Consider the following 20,151-nt stretch of genomic DNA (forward strand, 5'->3'; position numbering starts at 1 on the left):
AATTGTAAAAGTTCAGACCCGAAAAATGCATGTAAGAGATGCCTCTAATCAGTGTTCTAATGAACAGCCATTAGAACTATTTTGTGAGCTTTAGTTATTAAGCAGATTCTTGATAATTTTGACAAACAAACCACAACATTTACACTACCTTCCCTTAAATTCTTTTATATTTTCAACAATGACAAAAATACTTTTTGAACATCGACTGCATGACAGGTCCTATTCTCAAGTTCTTGGATACATACATAGTGTTAAACAAAGTTCTCTGTTCTTTTAGAGCCTGCATCCTATGAAGAAACACAGATGATGTAAAAAATGATAAGTAAGAGAATATTAGACTATGATAAATGGCTAATATAGAGTGAGGGTAAAGGAGATTAAGACTATAGAGGAAGGAGGATGGTGATTTTTTAAAAAGTAAGCACATTAAGCCTCCTTAAGAAGGTGATTCTTGTTCAGAGACTTGAAAGAGAGATAAAGAAAACCCTGCTGCATCTCAGTAAGAATCATTCAGTAAAGGAGTAGAATCACAAAGCCTCGAGGTGGAAGTATGTCTGATGTGGTTATGAAACCATAGAGAAGCCAGAGTCCTGTGTGCAATAAGTGAAGACTGGAGAAGTAGGAGAGAGCACAAAGAAGTGAAGGGGGCTAGAGTGTGTATGCTACTCTAGGCAATTTAAAAGGCATTTTGTCCTTTTGTTTTACTTTGCTTTTCTCTGAGACATGACAAGTCCAGACAAATAATCTGACCTAAATTCAATAGAGTCCCTCTACTATGACTGAAAATGGACTATTGAAGGACAAGGATAAATAGGAGACTGCTGGAGCATTGCTCAGGACTGTGACCCCAGTGGCTCAGGAGGCTGATGCAGGAGGATCACAAGTTCAAAGCCAATCTCAGCAACTCAGCAAGGCCCTGAGCAAATTAGTGAGACACTGTCTCAAAATAAGAAATAAAAAAGGACTGAGGGTGTGGCTCAGTGGTGGAGTAGTCCCCCTGGGGAAAAAAAAAAAAAAGAGTAGAGACTATTCAAAAATTATTTCTTTATGTGCTTGGGATATAGGTCAGTGCTTGTCAAGCACATGTGAGGCCCTGGGTTTAATCCTCAGCACTACATAAAAGAAAAACAAAAGTTTTTTTTTTTTTTTTTAATTATTGATATAACCCAGGCAAGAAAGATAGTGTTCATTGGTCATTGTTTTTTTTTTTCTGTATATTTTATCGGCACATTATAGTCACACACAACAGTGAGATTTGTTGTTATATATTCATACATGCACACAATACAACTCATATGTTGACCAATATTATTCCCCAGTATATTCACTTTCTCTCCCCTCCTTTTTACCCCCTGGTTCTTTTCCTCTACTCTCCCTTCAATTCAGGAGATCTCCCACATCTTTTCTTTTCCTTTTTCCTCTCTACCTTCCACATATGAATTAAAACATATAATTCTTAATTTAAATTTAAAATAAGCAACTTATAAGTGGCTTATTTTACTTAACATAATGTTCTCAAGTTCCATTCATTTTCCTGCAAACGATATAACTTCATCTTTCTTTATGGCTGAATAAAATTTCATTGTGTATATTTACCACATTTTCTTTATCCATTTTTCTGTTGATAGACACCTAGGCTAGTTCTATAGTTTGTCTGTTGTGAATTGTGCTGTCATACACAAGGGTATGCTTGTATTACTATACTATGATGACTTTAAATCTTTAGGATAAATACCTAGGAATGGTAAAGCTGGATGATATGGTGGTTCCATTCCTAGTCTTTTGAGGAATCTTGATACTGATTTCCATAGTAGTTGTATTAACTTACAATCTGGCCAAAAGTGTAAAAGTGTTCCTTTTTATCCATATCCTCTCTAGCACTTATTATTATTTGTATTCTTGATGACTGCCTTTCTGATAGAAATGAGATGAAATCTCAGTGTAATTTTGATTTTCATTTCCCTAATTGGTAAAGATATTAAGCATCTTTTCATATAATTGTTGGCCATTTTGTATTTCTTTTTTTGAGAAGTACCTGTTTAATTCTTTCCCCCACTAATTAACTGGGTTATTTGCTTTTTTGATATTAAATTTTTTGAGTTCTTTATATATGCTGAATATTCTCTGCCAGAAGATTCACTAGTGGAGATTTTCTCCCATTTCATAGGTTCTTTCTTCACATTCCTAATTGTTTCCTTTGCTATATAGAAGCTTGTAAATTTGATTCCATCACATTTATTAACTCTTGGCATTATTTCATAAACTTTAGGGATTCTATTGAGAAATTCATTTGCCCATGACTGTATGCTGTAGTATTGATTTTACATTTTCTTCAAGGAATTGCACAGTTTCTGGTCTAATTCTTAGGGCTTAGATCCATTTTGAGTTGATTTTTGTGCATCATGATAGATAAGGATCTAGAGTCATTCTTCCATGTATGGATAACCAGCTTTCCCAGCACCATTTGTTTAAAAGGTTGTCTTTTCTCCAATGCATGTTTTTGGCACCTCTATCAAGGATCAGATGATTGTTTCTGTGTGGGTTGGTCTCTATGTCTTCTATTCTGTACCATTGTTCTATGTGACTGTTTTTATGCTAGCACCTTGCAGATTTTGTTACTATAGCTCTGTAGTATATTTGAACTCAGGTATTGTGATCCTTCCAACATTTAGTTATTCTGGGTCTTTTATTCTTCTAAATGAATTTTAGGACTGTTTTCTTATAGTTCTGGGGAAAATGCTATTGGTATTTTGTTGGGGTTTGCATTGAATATGTATTTTGCTTTTGGTAGTATGGCCATTTTAGTAATATTAATTCTGTCTAACCATGGACATGGGAGGTCTTTCCATCATTTGTGTCTTCTTGAATTTATTTCTTCGATGTTCTCTGTTTTTCATTGTAAAAATTCACCTCCTGATTAGATTTATTGCTAGATACTTTTTTAAATGGCTATTGTAAATGAGATTGTTTTTTCTGACTTCTTTTTCACAAATTCATTATTGATATGCATGAAAAATATTATTTTTTTTGTATGTTGATTTTTTGACCTGCTACTTTGCTGGGTTTTTTTTTTTTGGTTTGTTTTTGTTTGTTTTTCTCTAGTTGTATTCTTGTGGATTCCTTTGGATCTTCTAAGTATAGGATCATATCAGCAAACAGTGATAATTTGACTTCTTCCTTTCCTATTTTATCCTTTGTTCCTCTTCTCTTGCCTAATTGTTTTGGCTAGAATTTCTAGTACTATTATTAAATAGAAGTAATAAGATTAGACATTCTGTTGTTGTTCCAGTTTTTAATGTAAATGCTTTCATATTTTCCCATTTATTTGGCAGGATTTCATTTTTTTCTATTATATCCTTTATGATGTTGAAGTTGGTTTTTTATATCCCTAGTTTCTTCAGTGTTTTTATGATGAATGGATGATTAATTTTATTAAAGTCTTTCTCTACATCTGCTGAGATGATCTTTGTGATTTTTGTTCTTCATTCTATTTATGTGATGAATTACATTTAATTATTTACATGTGTTAAACCGTCTTTGCATCACTGCAATAAAACCAACTTGGTCATGATATACTATTCTCATTGCTAGTTTTTTGGTCTGTTTAAATTTTCTCTGCCCTTTTGGTACAATTTTGGAAGATCAGAGTTGTCTATAACTGTATCCATTTCCTTCTAGGTTTGCAAGTTTATTAGTATATAAGTTTTCAAAAGAGTCCTTACTGGATTTATGTGATATCTATGGTGATCTCTCCATTTTCTATCTCTTGTTTTGTTAATTTAAATCTTCTATTTTTCCTTTGGCTAGTTTGGCTAAGAGAATATCAATACTGTTTATCTTTTCAAAGAACCCACTCTTCATTTTATTGACCTTTTGTATTTTTAAGAAATTCTCAATTTCATTGATTTCAGCTCTGATCTTTATAATTTCCTTCCTTAAACTGGTTTTAAAATCGGTTTGTTCCTCTTTTTTAAGACCCTTGAGATGTATCATTTCGTTGTTTATTTGGTATCTTTCTCATGTAGGCACCTACAACTTTCTCTTTAAACTACCTTCATAGCATCCTAGTGGCTCCAGTATGTTCATCACTATTTTTGTCTGATTCTATGAATGCTTTAATTTTTCCCTGATTTCTTCTATCTCCCATTCTTCATTAACTATTGTTCAGTCTCCATGAATTTTTATAGTTTTTGTATGTTTTTTATGTGTTGATTTTTAAAATTTCATTCCATATTTATCTAAGATGCAACAAATTGTATTAATTTATTTGTATCTGCTAAGAATTGCTTTGAGGACTATAATATGGTCTATTTTTGAGAAAGTTTCGTCAATCTCTGAGAAGACAATGTATTTAGGTATTGTATGAAACATTCTGTAGATGTCTGTGAAGCCCAATTCATTTATAATATTTTTCAGGTCTAAAGAGTCTTTACTGAGTTTATGTATAGATGACAATTCTATTGGTAATAAAGATGTATTGAAATCACCCAGTGTTATTGTACTGGAGTCTATTTGAGGCTTTAATTTGAGAATTGTCCCCTTTATGTAATTAGGTACACTAATATTTGAGGCATAAAAATTCACCATAGTTTTATCTTCTTGTTGGATTGTTCCCTTTATCAGTAGGAAGTGACCTTCTTTGTTTCTTCTGATTAATTGTCATATGAAATCTGCTTTGTCAGATATGGGAATACCTACTACTTCTAGTTTTGGGGCTCCAGTTGCATGATATCTCAACTTCCACCTTTGCACTTTCAGCCTGTGGCTGTCTTTGCCTGTAAGATGACTCTTTTGCAAACAACATATAGTTGGATTTTGTTTTTTAATATATTAAAATATATCTGATATATAATATGTCAGATATATAAAATATGTCAGATATATAAAATATATCTGACAGTCTATGTCTTTTAATTGGAGAGTTGAGACCCTTTACGTTCAATGTTACCATAAAGAAATATTTATTAATTCCTTCCATTTTTATTTGTTGATAATGTTTAATGTGTTATAGTTTTCTCATTTGCTTACTACTTTTCAAGTGGGATTTGTTCATTTGTGTGTTCTGGGGTTTACTTTTGATTTCTTCTGTGTGGAATTATTTTAAGTAAGTTCTGTAATTTTAACTTTGTAGTCATGAATTCTTTTTGTTTTACTAATCTTGGAAGGTTTTCATTTCTTAGTTGATTTTGAAGAATAGTTTTGCTGGATATAGCAATCTTATTTGACAGTTATGTTTTTTCAGGATTTGGAATATCCTTCCAAGCCCTCCTAGCTTTTAGAGTTTGTGCTGAGAAATCATAAGTAGTTCTGATTGACTTGCCTGATGTTTTTCTCATTGGGCTTTTAAAATTCTCTCCTTGTTCTGTCAGGCATTTTAATTATAATGTGCTGTTGAGAGATTCTTTTTTGATCTTATATATTTTGGGTCTGAACGAGTTGTATATCTGGATGTCCATCTCATTCTCAAGGTTTAGAAGTTTTTCTGTGTTGTTGTTATTTCCCTGAAGAGGTTTTTCATTCCATTAGTCTGACTCTCACAGCCTTCTTCAATTCCAATGATTCCTAAATGTAGTCTCTCAATGTTGTCCCAGAGTTCTTATATACTCAAATCATGGTTACTTATTTTCTTTTAATACTCCCTGAATGTTCTAGGTTGGCCACTTTGTCTTCCAACTCAGATTCTGCCATCAGCATGGTCTACTCTATTAGAGAGACTTTTAACTGAACATTTTTTTTGAATCATTGTGTTTTTCATTTCCAAGATTTTTGTTTGGTTCTTTTACAATATCTCTATTTCCTTATTGAATTTCTCATTCATATCCTTAACTGACTTTCTTAATCTATTCAGTTGTTTTTCTGTATTTTCTTGGAATTTTATTGATCATTTTTATAATCATTCTTTTGAATTATTTGTGTGATATTTCACCACTTCAATATCATCTAGTTTCTTGTGAATTATGATCTTTAAGAGGTGTCATGTTACCTTTTTTCATATTTCTTCTATAACTGGGTTTGGTTTTAAGACATATGATAGGATGGATTTCTCTTCCATGCTTATGGGTGAGCCTTTTAGGGTACAATCCTATCTTGCCTAACTGTCCTTCAGTCATCTAGATTTAAACCTCCTCATAGGCATGGTATCCATAGTCTTTGCATTAATTTTGTCTCTTTTTGCTGTAGAAACAAATGTCCATGAGTGGAACCTACTTGGGGCCTGGTCATTAGTTTGGGTTTTTTTCTCTTTTATTCTTTGTATTAGAGTATACCCAAAAAGTTTAGTGTCATTAACTTGTGTGTGGAGCAAGGTACACTATCTTTTGACTGAGGTTAGTTTAGTAGCAGTGTCTACCCTGTGAATTTATAGTGTCTCACTACCTTGCAGAAAAGGAGGAAGCAAACAATATTAATAACCAAAGCAAAAAATGTATAATGTTAAAAAAAAAGAAAAGAAAACAATGCCCACTAGGACATCTTCAACACTAATTACCACAAAAACAGAAATGGTGAGGTCAGTAATTGTCAAAAACAAAAACAATCCTTAACTGTGAACTAGATCTGACTTAAAGTGAACAGCAGGTGTCAACTATGTCATCCATAGCAGTAATAGTTGAAATAATATGAATGGTAATGGCAGGAGTTATATAAACCAAATTGTTCTAAAAATGGTAAAAATATAGTTCATTGAAAAAAGCAAACATGACAGGAAGATAGAAATGAATTTTGAGTGGTCAAAATGTAAACAGACAATACAGAAGACACATTGAAAGTGATAGTTATAAAGAAGGAGGAGAAAAAATAGGGAAAACAACATAAAGGAAGAGAAAGAGAATAAGAGAAGTTGGGTTTTAGTTGGAGAAGAAAGAAGAGAAAGAGGAACAAAAAAAAAATAAAAACAAAAGCAGAAACACCTCTAACCCTCAAAAGACAAGGCAAGAAAAAGCAACTATATTTTTTTAAATGCTAAAATGAGTGAAAAACAGAAATAAATATGTATGTGTGGTTTATATATAGATAGATAGATATAGATATATATCTCCATAAATCAATCCACACAGCAAGACACACACACACACACACACACACACACACACACACACACATGGAAAAAAAAGATTCTTAATGAGAAATAAAATATTCTCCTCCAGAGAGGTGGTCAAAACAGTCGACATAATGGACAGTCATTGCCTATGCCCATCAGTCCTTCTTTCCATTTTTTCTTGGGCTATGTACAGAGAGACAGAGAGAAAGATCTGAGGGTTGTTAATCTTTTCCTCTTTTTGTGTTGCTCACTGAGATGCCAGTGGAGTGGTTTAAGACTGAAGCTGGTTAAGAGTGATCTTAGCTTCCCTTCTCACCCGTTTAAGGTAGAATGTAATGGGAAGTCCTATAGATTGGTGTTTTTTCCAGACAGACCAGGTCAGTGCACTCCCAGGGTGGGGCTGCTGCAGAGTTCTATTGAGAGTTCCAGCAGTAGGGCTTAATCTAAACTGGCTCAGGGGCTTTGTTGAGTGATGTCTGCTCTGGAGAGATTAGATCAAAATACCCCTAGGACTCAGATTCCCATCTCAGCTGAGAGCCTGGATCTCAGGAGCCTTGCAAGAATTCTCCTCCTGGGACAGGGGAGGCAATCCTCTACACACTCTGCTACCCATGAACACAACTTTAGTACCTGAGTATATTCACACCTGTTTGTTCAGATTTCCAAACCACTTAAGCTGATGACATGAGCCGTCTGACTCAAATGGAAAGCAAGTTGTACTCCCCTTCATTTTTCTGAATTGAATCCCCCTGGGTACAATCTTATTTGTACCTGTTTGACTCTTGTTCCACTAGGTACCCCTAGGCCATGTTGGGTGCTTGCTGGAACAGGATGGCAACGTTTGCTATGATCTCACAGGCTCACACAGCAGCAAGCTACAGCACAGCCTCTTCAAGACATCTCCTACCTCAGCCTCCATTTGCCAGTTGAGAAATACAGAGCCTTTTCCAAATACCAGTTTGCTTCGCAGCTGCTGGATCACCTAAATTCAGGCTCATTTTCTAATCTACAGGTTTTTCTGGTCCAAATATTTCTGATGTATTTCTTTCTGTCGCTCCCCTCTGCGGGAACCAGTGCTGCACTGCTGCCACTAACGCTCTCACAACTGCTTAACTCCAACGTTCTTTCTTGTTCTTTGATCAATGTACCTGAATTTTTGAGTCTCTAAGATACTCTGGCTGTCCAGTATTCAATTTTAGTGAAATACCTCTTTCACCTACCTTGTTGAGAAGTAGTAATCTCCATCCATGAATCCTGAATCACAGACCAACTGGAAATGCAGCCTTCCTCTACTGCGCCACCTTGAATCTCAGATGGTGGACTTTCAAAGGGTGTTTCCTCTAGAACAACCAATCACTGCTCAGCTTGAATTTACTCTGCAGACTTAGGTCTAGGTAAGAGTTATTTCCCCTTCTGTGTCTCATGAAAAGTGTAGATGCTTCCTGTCCATTTGGATGTATTTTTCTACGTAAATTGCACTATAAAATGTGTATTAACAGGTCAGGAATAGTGCACCTTGGACAACCTACAATAATCTTATTTTATGCCATCACTTTTGTCATATTTGAAGTCATGGTAATTGCCTAGCCTATCTGTTCTAGTAAGTACAGCTTGATTTTCAGCATCCGGAATCATTTCCCTTGCTTATAATGATTTCTTAAACTCACCCATCCCATCCTGGGGACCCAGGAAGATTCACTCAAACCAAAACTGAAATTAAAATATGTGCCTCTCTTCAAATCTATTCTGTGCTTTAATTAACTGTTTAAATCAGTTAATGATGTTTCTTATACTCTCAGGCTAAATTAGATAGCTCTACTATTTTTTTCCAGATAGTGATAATACAAATTTGCATAGTAAAATACAATAGTCACCTTCACAATAATCTGTCTTCTTTTAGATTTTTTAATTCTTTTTTTAATGTTTTTTTTAAGTTGTTGATATACATTTATTTATTTATTTATATGTGGTGCTGAGAATCAAACCCAGAGCCTTACACATGGCAGGCAAGTGGGCTACCACTAAGCCACAGCCCCAGGCCCAGATTTTTAACTCTTTAAGAATCTAAACTTAGGCTTTAATACAGAAGTATCTATTATACTAATACAAGTACCCTTTGCCTACTATCAAATTTATCATCACTTTTAAGGAGAAGGCAATTTGTGAGAGTGATTATTACATAGAGGCATACAATTTAGAAGCCAAAGCATTTTTTTTAGTTGAGATGAAATCTACATTACATAAAATTAATCACTGTATAATAAACAATTCAGTGAATTTGGCACAGTTTCTTTTCCCATATTAATCAACATGAGAAAGCTACAATTAATTTTGTATATCCCCAATAATACAGAAATCCCCATTGAAAATATAAATAACATCAATGAGACCATTTAAAAGAAAATAAATAAATCATCACATGATGAAATATAATTACATTCCAATAATATTTTACAGTGATAAGGAATTAGTACAAATTGCAAAACAGTATATTATAAAAATAATATAATGTACCTTTTCTCCAACATATTAATATTTCTGCCAATAAGATTGGTTACTTTTGTAGTTGTTATCAGATATTATTTATTTTTGATTTATAATATTTTAAAAGGAGAAAGTTTTCCTAAAGACCATCTTCCCTCCAATTTCACATTATACAGGATGCTATTAGTCAAAGCTACGGATGGCATACTTCTGGGTTATTTAGTTGCAGTTGCTGGTTTTTAGTGATGATGATAATAATTATGATCATATTAAGAAAAATAACAAGATACCTCTGATTATAGTGAAGATTTTTTTCCATTTCTTTATTTAGTAATTCAGAACTACATTTTACCTTCTACCCAAGCATGATATACTGGTAGAAGTTGAGGAACAAATTAAGGAAACACACAATGACACTCCTTTGGCACTTTAAAATGCAAATATATATACATATATATCTTTAGTTGTATTTGGACACAATACCTTTATTTAATTTATGTATTTTTATATAGTGCTGAAGATCGAACCCAGCATCTCACATGTGCTAGTTGAGTGCTCTACCACTGAGCCACAACCCCAGCCCTCATTGGAACTTTTTGAGGATAAAAAAAATAATAATAATAACATTCTGGTAGAGCCAAAAATGAAGATTTCTTTGAAATCACCAAGGACTTGTGGCTTAGCAATGATAGAACAAAAATTCAAGGTTAGCTGCCCTGACTCCATGAGTAGGACTGTGTTCACTAGCATAAGATTGGCCTCCCTATGGAGCTGACAAGTACAGAAATCACAGCCTCTATATCCTATTTCTCAGCTGAGATTTAAGTTTGCCATGCACTTTTAACATTTTCAGCATCTATTTATACCTCAAATATCACTCTTCTGTTTTTGCCATCCATACAGTCTCATATACTTATCTCCTTTGATTACTTCTCCTCCCCCTTACTTCGACAGCTTCTTCTCACAGATACTGAATGAGGTCACATAACAGTATTGGTCATAAACAGTGGACACATGAATCCATCCACAATTGTGAAGTAAATTTTCCTGGGTAGCTGTGCTTCTGATTTGAAACCTGGTAAAGTACAATACAATGACCTAATTAAAACAAATGTAAGGAATACCCTCTACCTATAGGAGCCAAGGAAACACCTGAGTTGGTAGCGCCAGACAACTATTGTTTTGATTCTGCAGTCCTCTTTTCTTCCTGTCTTTTCTGGCTCACTTTTTCACTCCCCCCACCATTGTGATCCTTCCTCTTTATAAAACATGGCCGGTAAATCAGGTTAACTGCATGACTTACTTTCATCTCTGTGAGAAAGTGGATGATGCCTTTTCTTTTCAGATACTTACAAATTAGAAGAGAAGGTGGATCCATCCTCCCAGTGCCATGGTTCTTCACTCTGATGGCGAGAGAGCCCTATCCAAAATGCATGATCAGGTTGGGAAGACACTTGGCTTTCTATAAAATCCTGGAATGAAACAGAAATGCAAATATACAGAAAGAGAAAATATAGATTTTTGGGGAAAAAAAAAGAACTGATTGAATCCCTTTGGTGAAGAATGCATGCATAAGATGACAAGGACCTAGAGAGAAATTCCAATATTTTTATTTCATTGAACGTCTCAAAGTGTTTATTTTATTTAGAGTCACTTTAACATTTAATTTCCCATAAAAATACATTCATCATTCATGATTTCAATAAATAATAGATTCAAAATGTCAATGAAAACTGCATCCATTCAATATACTAGGCAAAGCTTATCCAAGAATGATAAGTTTAGTAGGCAATTTTCATGGTAGATATGACCCTATTATTTCCATAAATTGATACTAATCTTGTCAAGAAATGCTTCTCAGAAGACCCAGATAAATAAAATAAAATTTGAGATTTCAAAGGAGACTTTACATCTGATACTACAAAAATTCAAAGAATCATTAGAGATTATTTTGAAAAGCTACATGCTAACAAATTGGAAAGTCTAGAATAAATTTATGGACATTGATGACCTACCAAAATTGAATCCAAAATATAGAAAATCTGAATAGAACATCGACAACATAATAAGCATAATAAGAAGTCTACCTACAAAGAAAAGCCCAGGACTGGATGTCTTTACTGCTAAATTCGACCAAACTTAATTACTTAATATATTTATTTAGCAGTAATGAGGACTCAATCCAGGGGCACTTAACCACTAAACTACATCACCTGTCTTTTTTTTTTTTTTTTTTGAGGCAGGGTCTTACTAAATGACCCAAGTTGGCTTCAAACTTGCAATCCTCCTGCTTCAGTTTCCTGAGTCACTGGAATTACAGGCATGTTCTGCCTTGCCCAATGTAACCACACTTTTAAAGAATAACACTAATGCTTTTAAAACTATTCCATAGAATTAAAAGGAAGAGAACACTTCCAAACTCACCCTAAAGAGGCTAAAATCTAACAATGTCACACACACACACACACACACACACACACACAAATCTAGACCAATATCTCTGATGAACACACATGCAAAAATTCTCAACAAAATACTACCGGATTGAATTCAACTGCATATCAAAAAGATCATTCACCATGATCAAGTTAGTTTCATTCCAGGGATGCAAGCATGGTTCACCACATACAGATAAATAAATGTAATATATCACATAAAAATAATTCAAAATAAAAACCATGATTACTACTGTGGATTTTGAAAAAGCATTTGATAAAATTCAACATTTCTTAAGGATAAAAGACCTGAACACATGAGATACTGGAAGATCATACCTCCGTGGCATAAAGTCTATACATAACAAACACATAGCCAATACAATATTGAATGAGGAGAACCTCGAAGCATTTCCTCTAAGATCAGGAACAGGAGGGGATTGTCCACCTTGACCACTCTTACTCAATATAGTACTAGAAATTGTAGCCAGAACGATGAGAAAAAAAGAAAAAGAGAAAATACATACAAAGGAAAGGAGAAAGTCAAATTATCCCTATTTGCAGATGATATGATTCTATACACAGAAAAACCTAGACTCCCCCAAAAGACTCAGATAAATGAATTCAATAAGGTAGCAGGATACAAAATCAACTTACAAAAATCAATAGCTTTTCTATATGCCAATAATGAATTTGCTAAGAAAATTGTCATGAAATTCCATTCACGGTTCTCATACAAAAACTAAATACCTAGAAATAATTTTAACTAAGGAAGTGAAAGATGACTATGATGAAAATTAAAAAATACTGAAGAATGAAATCAAAGAAAACACTAAAAAATGTAAAGACACTTCATGTTCATAGGTTGGAGGAATTATTATTGTCAAAATGGTCATACACTGAAAGCAATCTACAGATTCAATGCACTATCCATCAAACTATCAATGGCATTCTTCACAGAACTAGAGAAAAAAATTCCAAAATTTATATTGAAGCAAAAAAAAAATCTCCCAAATATCCAAAGCAATCTTGAGTATAAGGAGAGAAGCTAGAGGCATCATAACATCTGATTGCAGGACAGACCACAGAGTCAGTAAAAACAGCAGCATGCCATGGCACCAGAAATTAATCCACATACCTACAGCCAAATGTTACAGTTTGGATGTGAAGTGTCCCCCAGAGTTTGTGTGTTAGACAACACAAGGTTTGGAGAAAAATTGATTGGATTATAGCATTGGTCTAATCGGTGAGCCAATCCCTGATGGGATAAACTGAGTGGTAACTGAAGGCAGGTAGGGTATGGCTGGAGGAGATGGGTCACTGGGGGCATGGCATATATTTTGAGTATATATTTTGTAACTGGAGAGTGGAGTCTCTCTATCTGCTTCTGATGGTAAGCTGCTTTCCTCTGCCACACTCTTCTGCCATGAGTCTCAACGAATGAAGCTGGCCCTCCATGGACTAAGAACTCTAAAACCATGAGCACCTAAATAAACTTTTCCTCCTTTAAAATTGTTCAGGTCAGGTTCTATAGTCAAAACAGCAGAAAGCTGACTAAAACACTAACTAATTCCCATCAAAAGTGCCAGAAACACTATGGAGAAAGTACAGCCTCTTTAATACACAATACTGGGAAAACTGGATATCCACATGTGAAAGATTGAAACTAAACCCCTATCTCTACCCTGTACAAAATCAACTCAGAATGGATCAAAGACCTTACTGTAAGACCTGAAACTTCCAGAAGAAAACATTGAGGAACTACTTCAAGATATCAGTAGTGGTAGTGATATTCTACATAGGACTCCAAAAGCTCAGAAAAAAAAAGCAAAAAAAATGATAAATAAAATGACATTCAACTAAAAAGTCTTCTGCACAGCCAATTTAAAAAACAAACAAAACAACAACATCAACAACAACAACAAACTATCCATAGTTAAGAGACAGACTACACAATGGGAGAAAATATTTGTCATGGATTCATGTGACAGAGGGTTATCTAGAATACACAAAAAACTCAAAAACTTAACAAAAATCAAGTGATCTATTTTAAAATTGGACAAATGATCTGAACAAAAACTTCTCAAAAGAAATACAAATTACTTCAAACTATCCAGGATATGCAAATCAAAGGCTATAAAGGACACCATCTCACCCCAGTAAGAATGGCTATTATCGAAAAATAAAAATAACAAGTAATGATGAAGTGATAGGAAAAAAGGAACCCTTATACACTGTTGGTAGGAATGCAAATTACTACAGCTTCTATGAAAAACAGTATGAAGAGTCCTCAAAAAGCTAAAAATAAAACTTCTGTATTAAACAGCTATTCCGCTCCTGGGTGTATAGCTGAAGGAAATGAAATCAGCTTACAAAGGAAATACCTACATGTCCATGTTTATTGCAGAATTATTCATAAGATATATGATTATAAGATATAATTATAATTAATTATATAAGATATAGAATTAGCCTAGGTCCCATCAACAGATGAATGGATAAAAAAATATGGTATAGATATACAATGGAGTATCAGTCAACTATAAAGAAGAATGAAATCCTGTCATTTGCAACATATGGAAGGAAATAAAAGACATCATACTAAGCAGGATAAATCAAACAGAAAAACAAATATTGTGCATTCCCTCTCATGCACAGAAACACCAACAGAAAAGAAGGACTGTGAGTACAAGAGGGATTACTGAGAATGGCAAGGGTAAGAGGATGATGGATGAAAATGATCAATGCACAACATATCCATAAGTGGAAGTATCACAGTGAATACATTAATTTGGATAATTAATATGTGTTAACAATTAGAATCATAAACATTAGCTTAAAAGGGAAAAAAAGAAATGCTTCTCGGAATTGGATAATGCCTTGAAATTAATTTAGTGCCATTTCAGATTTTATGAATAAATAATCTGTGGTTCACTGAAAATATTTGAATTGCTGACAAATCAAGATGATTTATTATCAATTACAGATTGATCTAATAGCCACACAGATTTCTAGTACAATGCTCTTAATTTACCATGTACCTACTTTCATTAGCAACTATTGGGATTGGCATTACAGAAACAAAAAAAAATGGAAAATAGTGAAAATAGGTGTAGAGGTTATGGATAACTTTAGATTTATAAGGTAGAAAGTTTCCTATTAATTCCTTTCATAACTCATCTGAGTTCTACCTTTCATTCGTGACAGATTGTCTCCCTTTTACTTTAAAATCTCTTATGTGTACAAAGATATCTCTAAACTCCTATATTATTTATTATTGATATCAGATATTGATTTCTTAACAACTGTTGGTTTTTTCTTAATGAATTAAATAAGCTCAGTAATACACATTTATTACTTTTTAAACTTTTTTGCCTTTTCTAGTATATTGCAAAGAGCAGATGATTTATAAATATATATTATCATTGTTGCTATTTTCCTTGAAAATCATGATGATGGGGAAATTTTTCTGTTTTCTCCACTAAATTTAGAAATTGAAATACAAACCCATGAAAATTAATAGAGGACTGATTGTTGTAGTCATTAAAACATGGAATGTATTTGAAAAGATTTATTTTAAAGTGAAACATGATTGTTTTATATTAATTAATTTTTAAAAAGCATATAATATGTAATTTACATGCTTAATGAATGCTAATATTACAACTATGAAGAAATCTGAAAATAAGTTTCACGTAAGAAAAAGAATTATTACCTGGATTCTCCCTCTGTTTTCGTGTTTCATAAAGACTACTGATAATTACAGCTGAAGTCTACACTTACCAATTCACTTGAGCTGTCTATCTTCAGGAGATGAGAGCCCAGCTGAGAGCATCGGATCTTACTTCTTTGCCAGGAATCTAGTGACATGCTAAATAGATAACAGCTCTTCTCATGTATGATCCACTTAGGGGGACATGGGCTAGAAAAGAGTCCTGGAAATAAGAGATAATAAGTACCATGAAGCTCATAGTATACCAACTCCTTTTTCTAATGCAAACACAATTTATCTCATGAATACTTAATCAATGAACTGCCATTAATATCTTTCATTTTTAATTCAAACCTATAAGGATATGATTTTATAGAATATGTTCAAATCCTCTCATTCACTTAAAATTTAGAAATTATCTGAAAAACTATATACAATGCTTCAGAGAGTTAACCATCCTTTCCTTTTTGTCTTCCTTTAAATTCAAATTTAGCCCAGAACTCCCTTTCTCTATTTCAACCCCCTATAATAAATGCACTCAAAGTCAATCATTAGGATTCATAGTAATTTCATGTGATTTAAGTTATTTTATGATGAGAAACCCATTTTAAATTGTCACTTTCCAAAGTGGAAAAGCTTAAGGGCAATTATTTACATTTCAGAGTGTCTACATTGAGTATTATCAGATGTTTGATAAGAAAGTCAGGAAGTATGAGTCCAGAGATTGGAACTTGAACTGAAAATACAGTCATCGTCGATTATGATGCAATTAAAAGTAAAGGTCGTCTATGTATAAAATTGTAATGAAGTCATATGGTTAAAGGCAAATACATTTAATCAGTTTTCAGAAATATATTATTAGTGCTAATACTTTTGTATTTTTTAACGTAGTTCCTTATTTCTTGCCAACATTTTTGCTCTTTTACTTTTCCTTGCCATTCTTCTGTCCTGATATCCTATTTCCTCTTTTAATGGTATCACTTTAAATATATCATTTTCCTAAGGAGGAACGAACATATTTTTTCTTTCACATCAATTATACAATCTTCTGAAGGTCTAAACATATAGCCAGTGATAAATCAGTTACTGATTTTAAAAAAAAGTTCAAATAGAATTGTTCATACAAATGGGTATTAATGAAATGACTTTATTGCTTTATTATAGATCTGGCAGTGATGCATTATACTGAGATAATACTGATCAGTACTATCTCATCTTCCACCTACCCCAGGCTTATCACCAAAAAATTAACCATCTTGAATCAAGGATTTCATTAAGGCTTTAACTCTGCCCTTGCCTGTGGTTTTGAGAGTCTTGGTAGGAGCCACATTCTCTTCTAAAGATGATTTTGTGGGTTGACTGTGATTCTCTTTATTTCTTAACGTAAAGTTCTCTTTTTCCAATGGGTCGCTGCCTGAATTGGATCTCCTAAATGCTTTATATTCCAAGAACAATAATAGTAACAGAAAAAAAAAAGTTATTCTGCTATGTTTGAAAATTAAAATTCTGAAACTCAAATTTTATTGGAATATAAAGGGATAGATCTTTGATGACAAATAGATACTTTATTATTAGTGGAATAGTAAAGTGACATATTTGATTGATAGATGAAATAGGAAAAAAAACTTCTATAAAGAAGTAGTGAGAAAGAAAAATGAAGCAGATGCAGAGGAAAGAGATGACAGATCAGCTAGAGGCAAATGACATAGAGTCAACTAAAACCATGAGAGATTTGAAACAGTAATAAATCTTCTATTTTTTTTCTATTACGGATAAATGAGAGTTCCTGGAGAACCTGCTCAGCACCCATAACATAAAATGTACTCAGTAAAATTGACTAAGAAACACCATGAAGACTCTCTGAAGGAATAATAATACTTTATTGGTAACAGAATTCCTGAGATAGAAAATCTAAGAAAATCTATTCATCCATCACTAAGTATCTACTTAGAATGCATTAAGTGCCTCAGGCAATTCCTGGTATATTCAAAGGAGTTTATATTAATGATCAGATATAAAACAAGTCCCATCAATCACAAGACTCATTAAAATAGCATATAATCCCTTCAGTGAATTTTTTTCATTAGAAAGATAGCATCATATTGTATTTCCTTCTCCAGCTCCACAGATTTCCTTCCATTAAATTTATCCTTCAAATTTCACAGTTTTCAAACCAGCTATTCCAGGGAGATAGTAAAGCAATGTAGTAAGACTATGCATTTTTTAGAAAGAACAACTAAATTTCTAATCAACACCCCACTAACTAACTAACTTATGATCCTGTAAAAGTAAAATAATCTCCCATTCTCTTACTTCCTTATAAGTGAAATGGGAATTACTAACAACAACTCAATATGGTCGATGTACAGACTAAATTAGATCATATGTGCCAAGTCATTAAAAGAATGCCTAGCACACATTAAATACTGCTTGTGACTATTGCAAACCCCACCCCCTAGTACTCACCCAGGACACCCAGGACTACAGCTATCACTAGTGTTATCAAGCAGATAACACTGATTGTCACAGCAATCAGCCGCCAAGGAGGAGAAGCCTTCTGATCACCTAAGGAGCCAGAGGGAGCAGAAATTGAATGAAGACTATGATGGAGGACAGAATGCTTTAATCCCACAGTTCATTAAACTCCTGGCCAATTCGTAAGAGAATCATTAATTACTGATGCCTACATAATCTAGACATTTAGAGTGAGTTTCCATTTTTCCCCATCTTTAGGATACTTCTTCAGTTGTTGGAACTGAAACTGTCCATAGGTCTTGATACTGCTCAGGTCCCTGAAATCCCACTCATTCTTAGAGGAAACAGCTTAATATAGGGAACCTAGCCCTGATTACCAAGGATAACTTTCTTTCTAATTTATTTGATGAATGACTTAGGCATATTATTTTCCCTTTTAGTTTTCATTTCTCTTTGAAATTGGAATAATAATACCTCACAGGATTCTTGTGGGAAATAAATGACCTAAAATATGTAGAAGCACTTCCTTTAGCAAGCACATACAGGTCTCTTGTTATTTGTCCACACACAAGCATAAACATATTGCCTAACTATTTCTTCCCTCATCCAAATTTTCTGCTCTTTGTCACAAGTTGCATAAAAAATAATTTCATAAGTGGTGATGAGAGGAAAATAGCTGACCAGTGTGAATACCAGAAAGCAGAAGAAAACAAAATCTGATGTCAAAACCCATGAATTGTCTTTCTTGAAGATAACAGGGAACTGATTTTGTATCAACATCGACACACCAAAAACATCTCTCTGCTTCTCACTGGTAATGTGCTAAGAGCAATTCATAGAATTGTCAAACAGGAGACTCATAAGGGACACTAAAGCCACTCATTTTGTGAAAAGACAGATCCTTTAATGTCCTTCTCAATATTTCCTTTCATTTGCATTTTTGTTTAGATTCATGTCCATAGGAGCTTTTTATCTAATATATGTTTTCCTTCCCTGATATTTCAAGAACTCCCTTCGATGTCTTATCACAAAAAAAAAAAAAAATCAGTTTTGAAATTTCAAACTCTGCAACTTCCAACTTCCCTCTGGTCTTCACCATAAAATTGTAAGAGTTTTAGTTTTGTCATGGGTCTCTCATCTTTCCATTGTTCTCTTTCTAGTCTCCTATTTTCTGATGTTGTTCATAAGCATTTCTTTAGGATTCCTGGACCTCCCTCCTACAATTGATTCTTTTCTATCAAACCAGGAACAAGTAAATCTATTGAAATCCTTCAGCTTTGTGAACTTCACACTTAACTTTCAACTCCCCAGTGATGAAATGTCTTTTGTTTAGAACAAACAAATTTCATTTTCTTCCATCAAACAAATTAATTTAGATATAAGAATTAATCCCTGAATATCTACCATGAAAGAGTCTTAATGAATTTTCAAGTTATTTGCGGTGACTTCTAAAAATCTTTAAAAACATATCAATGAGTCTCAAATTTTCCCTACTTTTAGTATTTTAGTCTATGAGAATGAGAGTACTAAAGTCAAAAGGAAAAAAAAAATACCTTTCACAGGTCTTCTGGTGATGCCTCTAGAGGTGAAGTCTAATTGAGTATACCCATCTTCGTCCAAATTTTCTAAATCAGAGCGAACTTCCATTGTTTTATATGTTCTCTAAAAAGACACTGCATTAGATAGTTATTTCCTTTTGCCTCTCCAAATGACTGCCCATGGGCAAAAGAGGATCTATAAGTCAAATCATGTGGTGTAAGCATTATTGAGGTTTAACAAGTTGAGATTTACTTCTCCACATACCCAAAAGCAGGAAATGAAAATTCTGCTGTAGTAATTTCCCGTTTTTACCTTTAAGTTTTATTTCTGGGTCTAAAAACTTCAATGAAATTAAAAAGCCACGTAATAGCTATGTCCTTGTTTCAGATCAAGTATAAGACAAATGCATGAAGGCTTATGCCACCTTCATGATTCTCAAAACTGAATTTGACGCCCTTAATTGACTT

At 33.6% G+C, this 20,151-nt stretch overlaps 1 protein-coding gene across 2 annotated transcripts; it reads right to left on the reverse strand.

Annotated features, from left to right (window-relative positions):
- Positions 1 to 10,009: 10,009 nt before the first annotated feature.
- On the reverse strand, positions 10,010 to 19,827 carry CLEC7A (C-type lectin domain containing 7A). Of its 2 annotated transcripts, XM_081311607.1 has the most exons (6): positions 19,699 to 19,827; positions 18,137 to 18,235; positions 16,968 to 17,105; positions 15,742 to 15,893; positions 10,877 to 10,995; positions 10,010 to 10,598 (listed from the first exon to the last, which is right to left on the reverse strand). In XM_081311607.1, exons 1-6 carry the CDS (start codon positions 19,790 to 19,792, stop codon positions 10,466 to 10,468), a joined length of 735 nt encoding a protein of 244 aa, XP_081167733.1. In that variant the 5' UTR covers positions 19,793 to 19,827; the 3' UTR covers positions 10,010 to 10,465. The 2 variants fall into 2 exon arrangements, with proteins under 2 accessions (XP_081167733.1, XP_081167732.1); XM_081311606.1 differs by lacking the exon at positions 16,968 to 17,105.
- Positions 19,828 to 20,151: the final 324 nt, after the last annotated feature.

This window comes from Spermophilus citellus (assembly GCF_964194105.1).
Source record: "Spermophilus citellus genome assembly, chromosome: 10".
Taxonomy (NCBI): domain Eukaryota; kingdom Metazoa; phylum Chordata; class Mammalia; order Rodentia; family Sciuridae; genus Spermophilus; species Spermophilus citellus.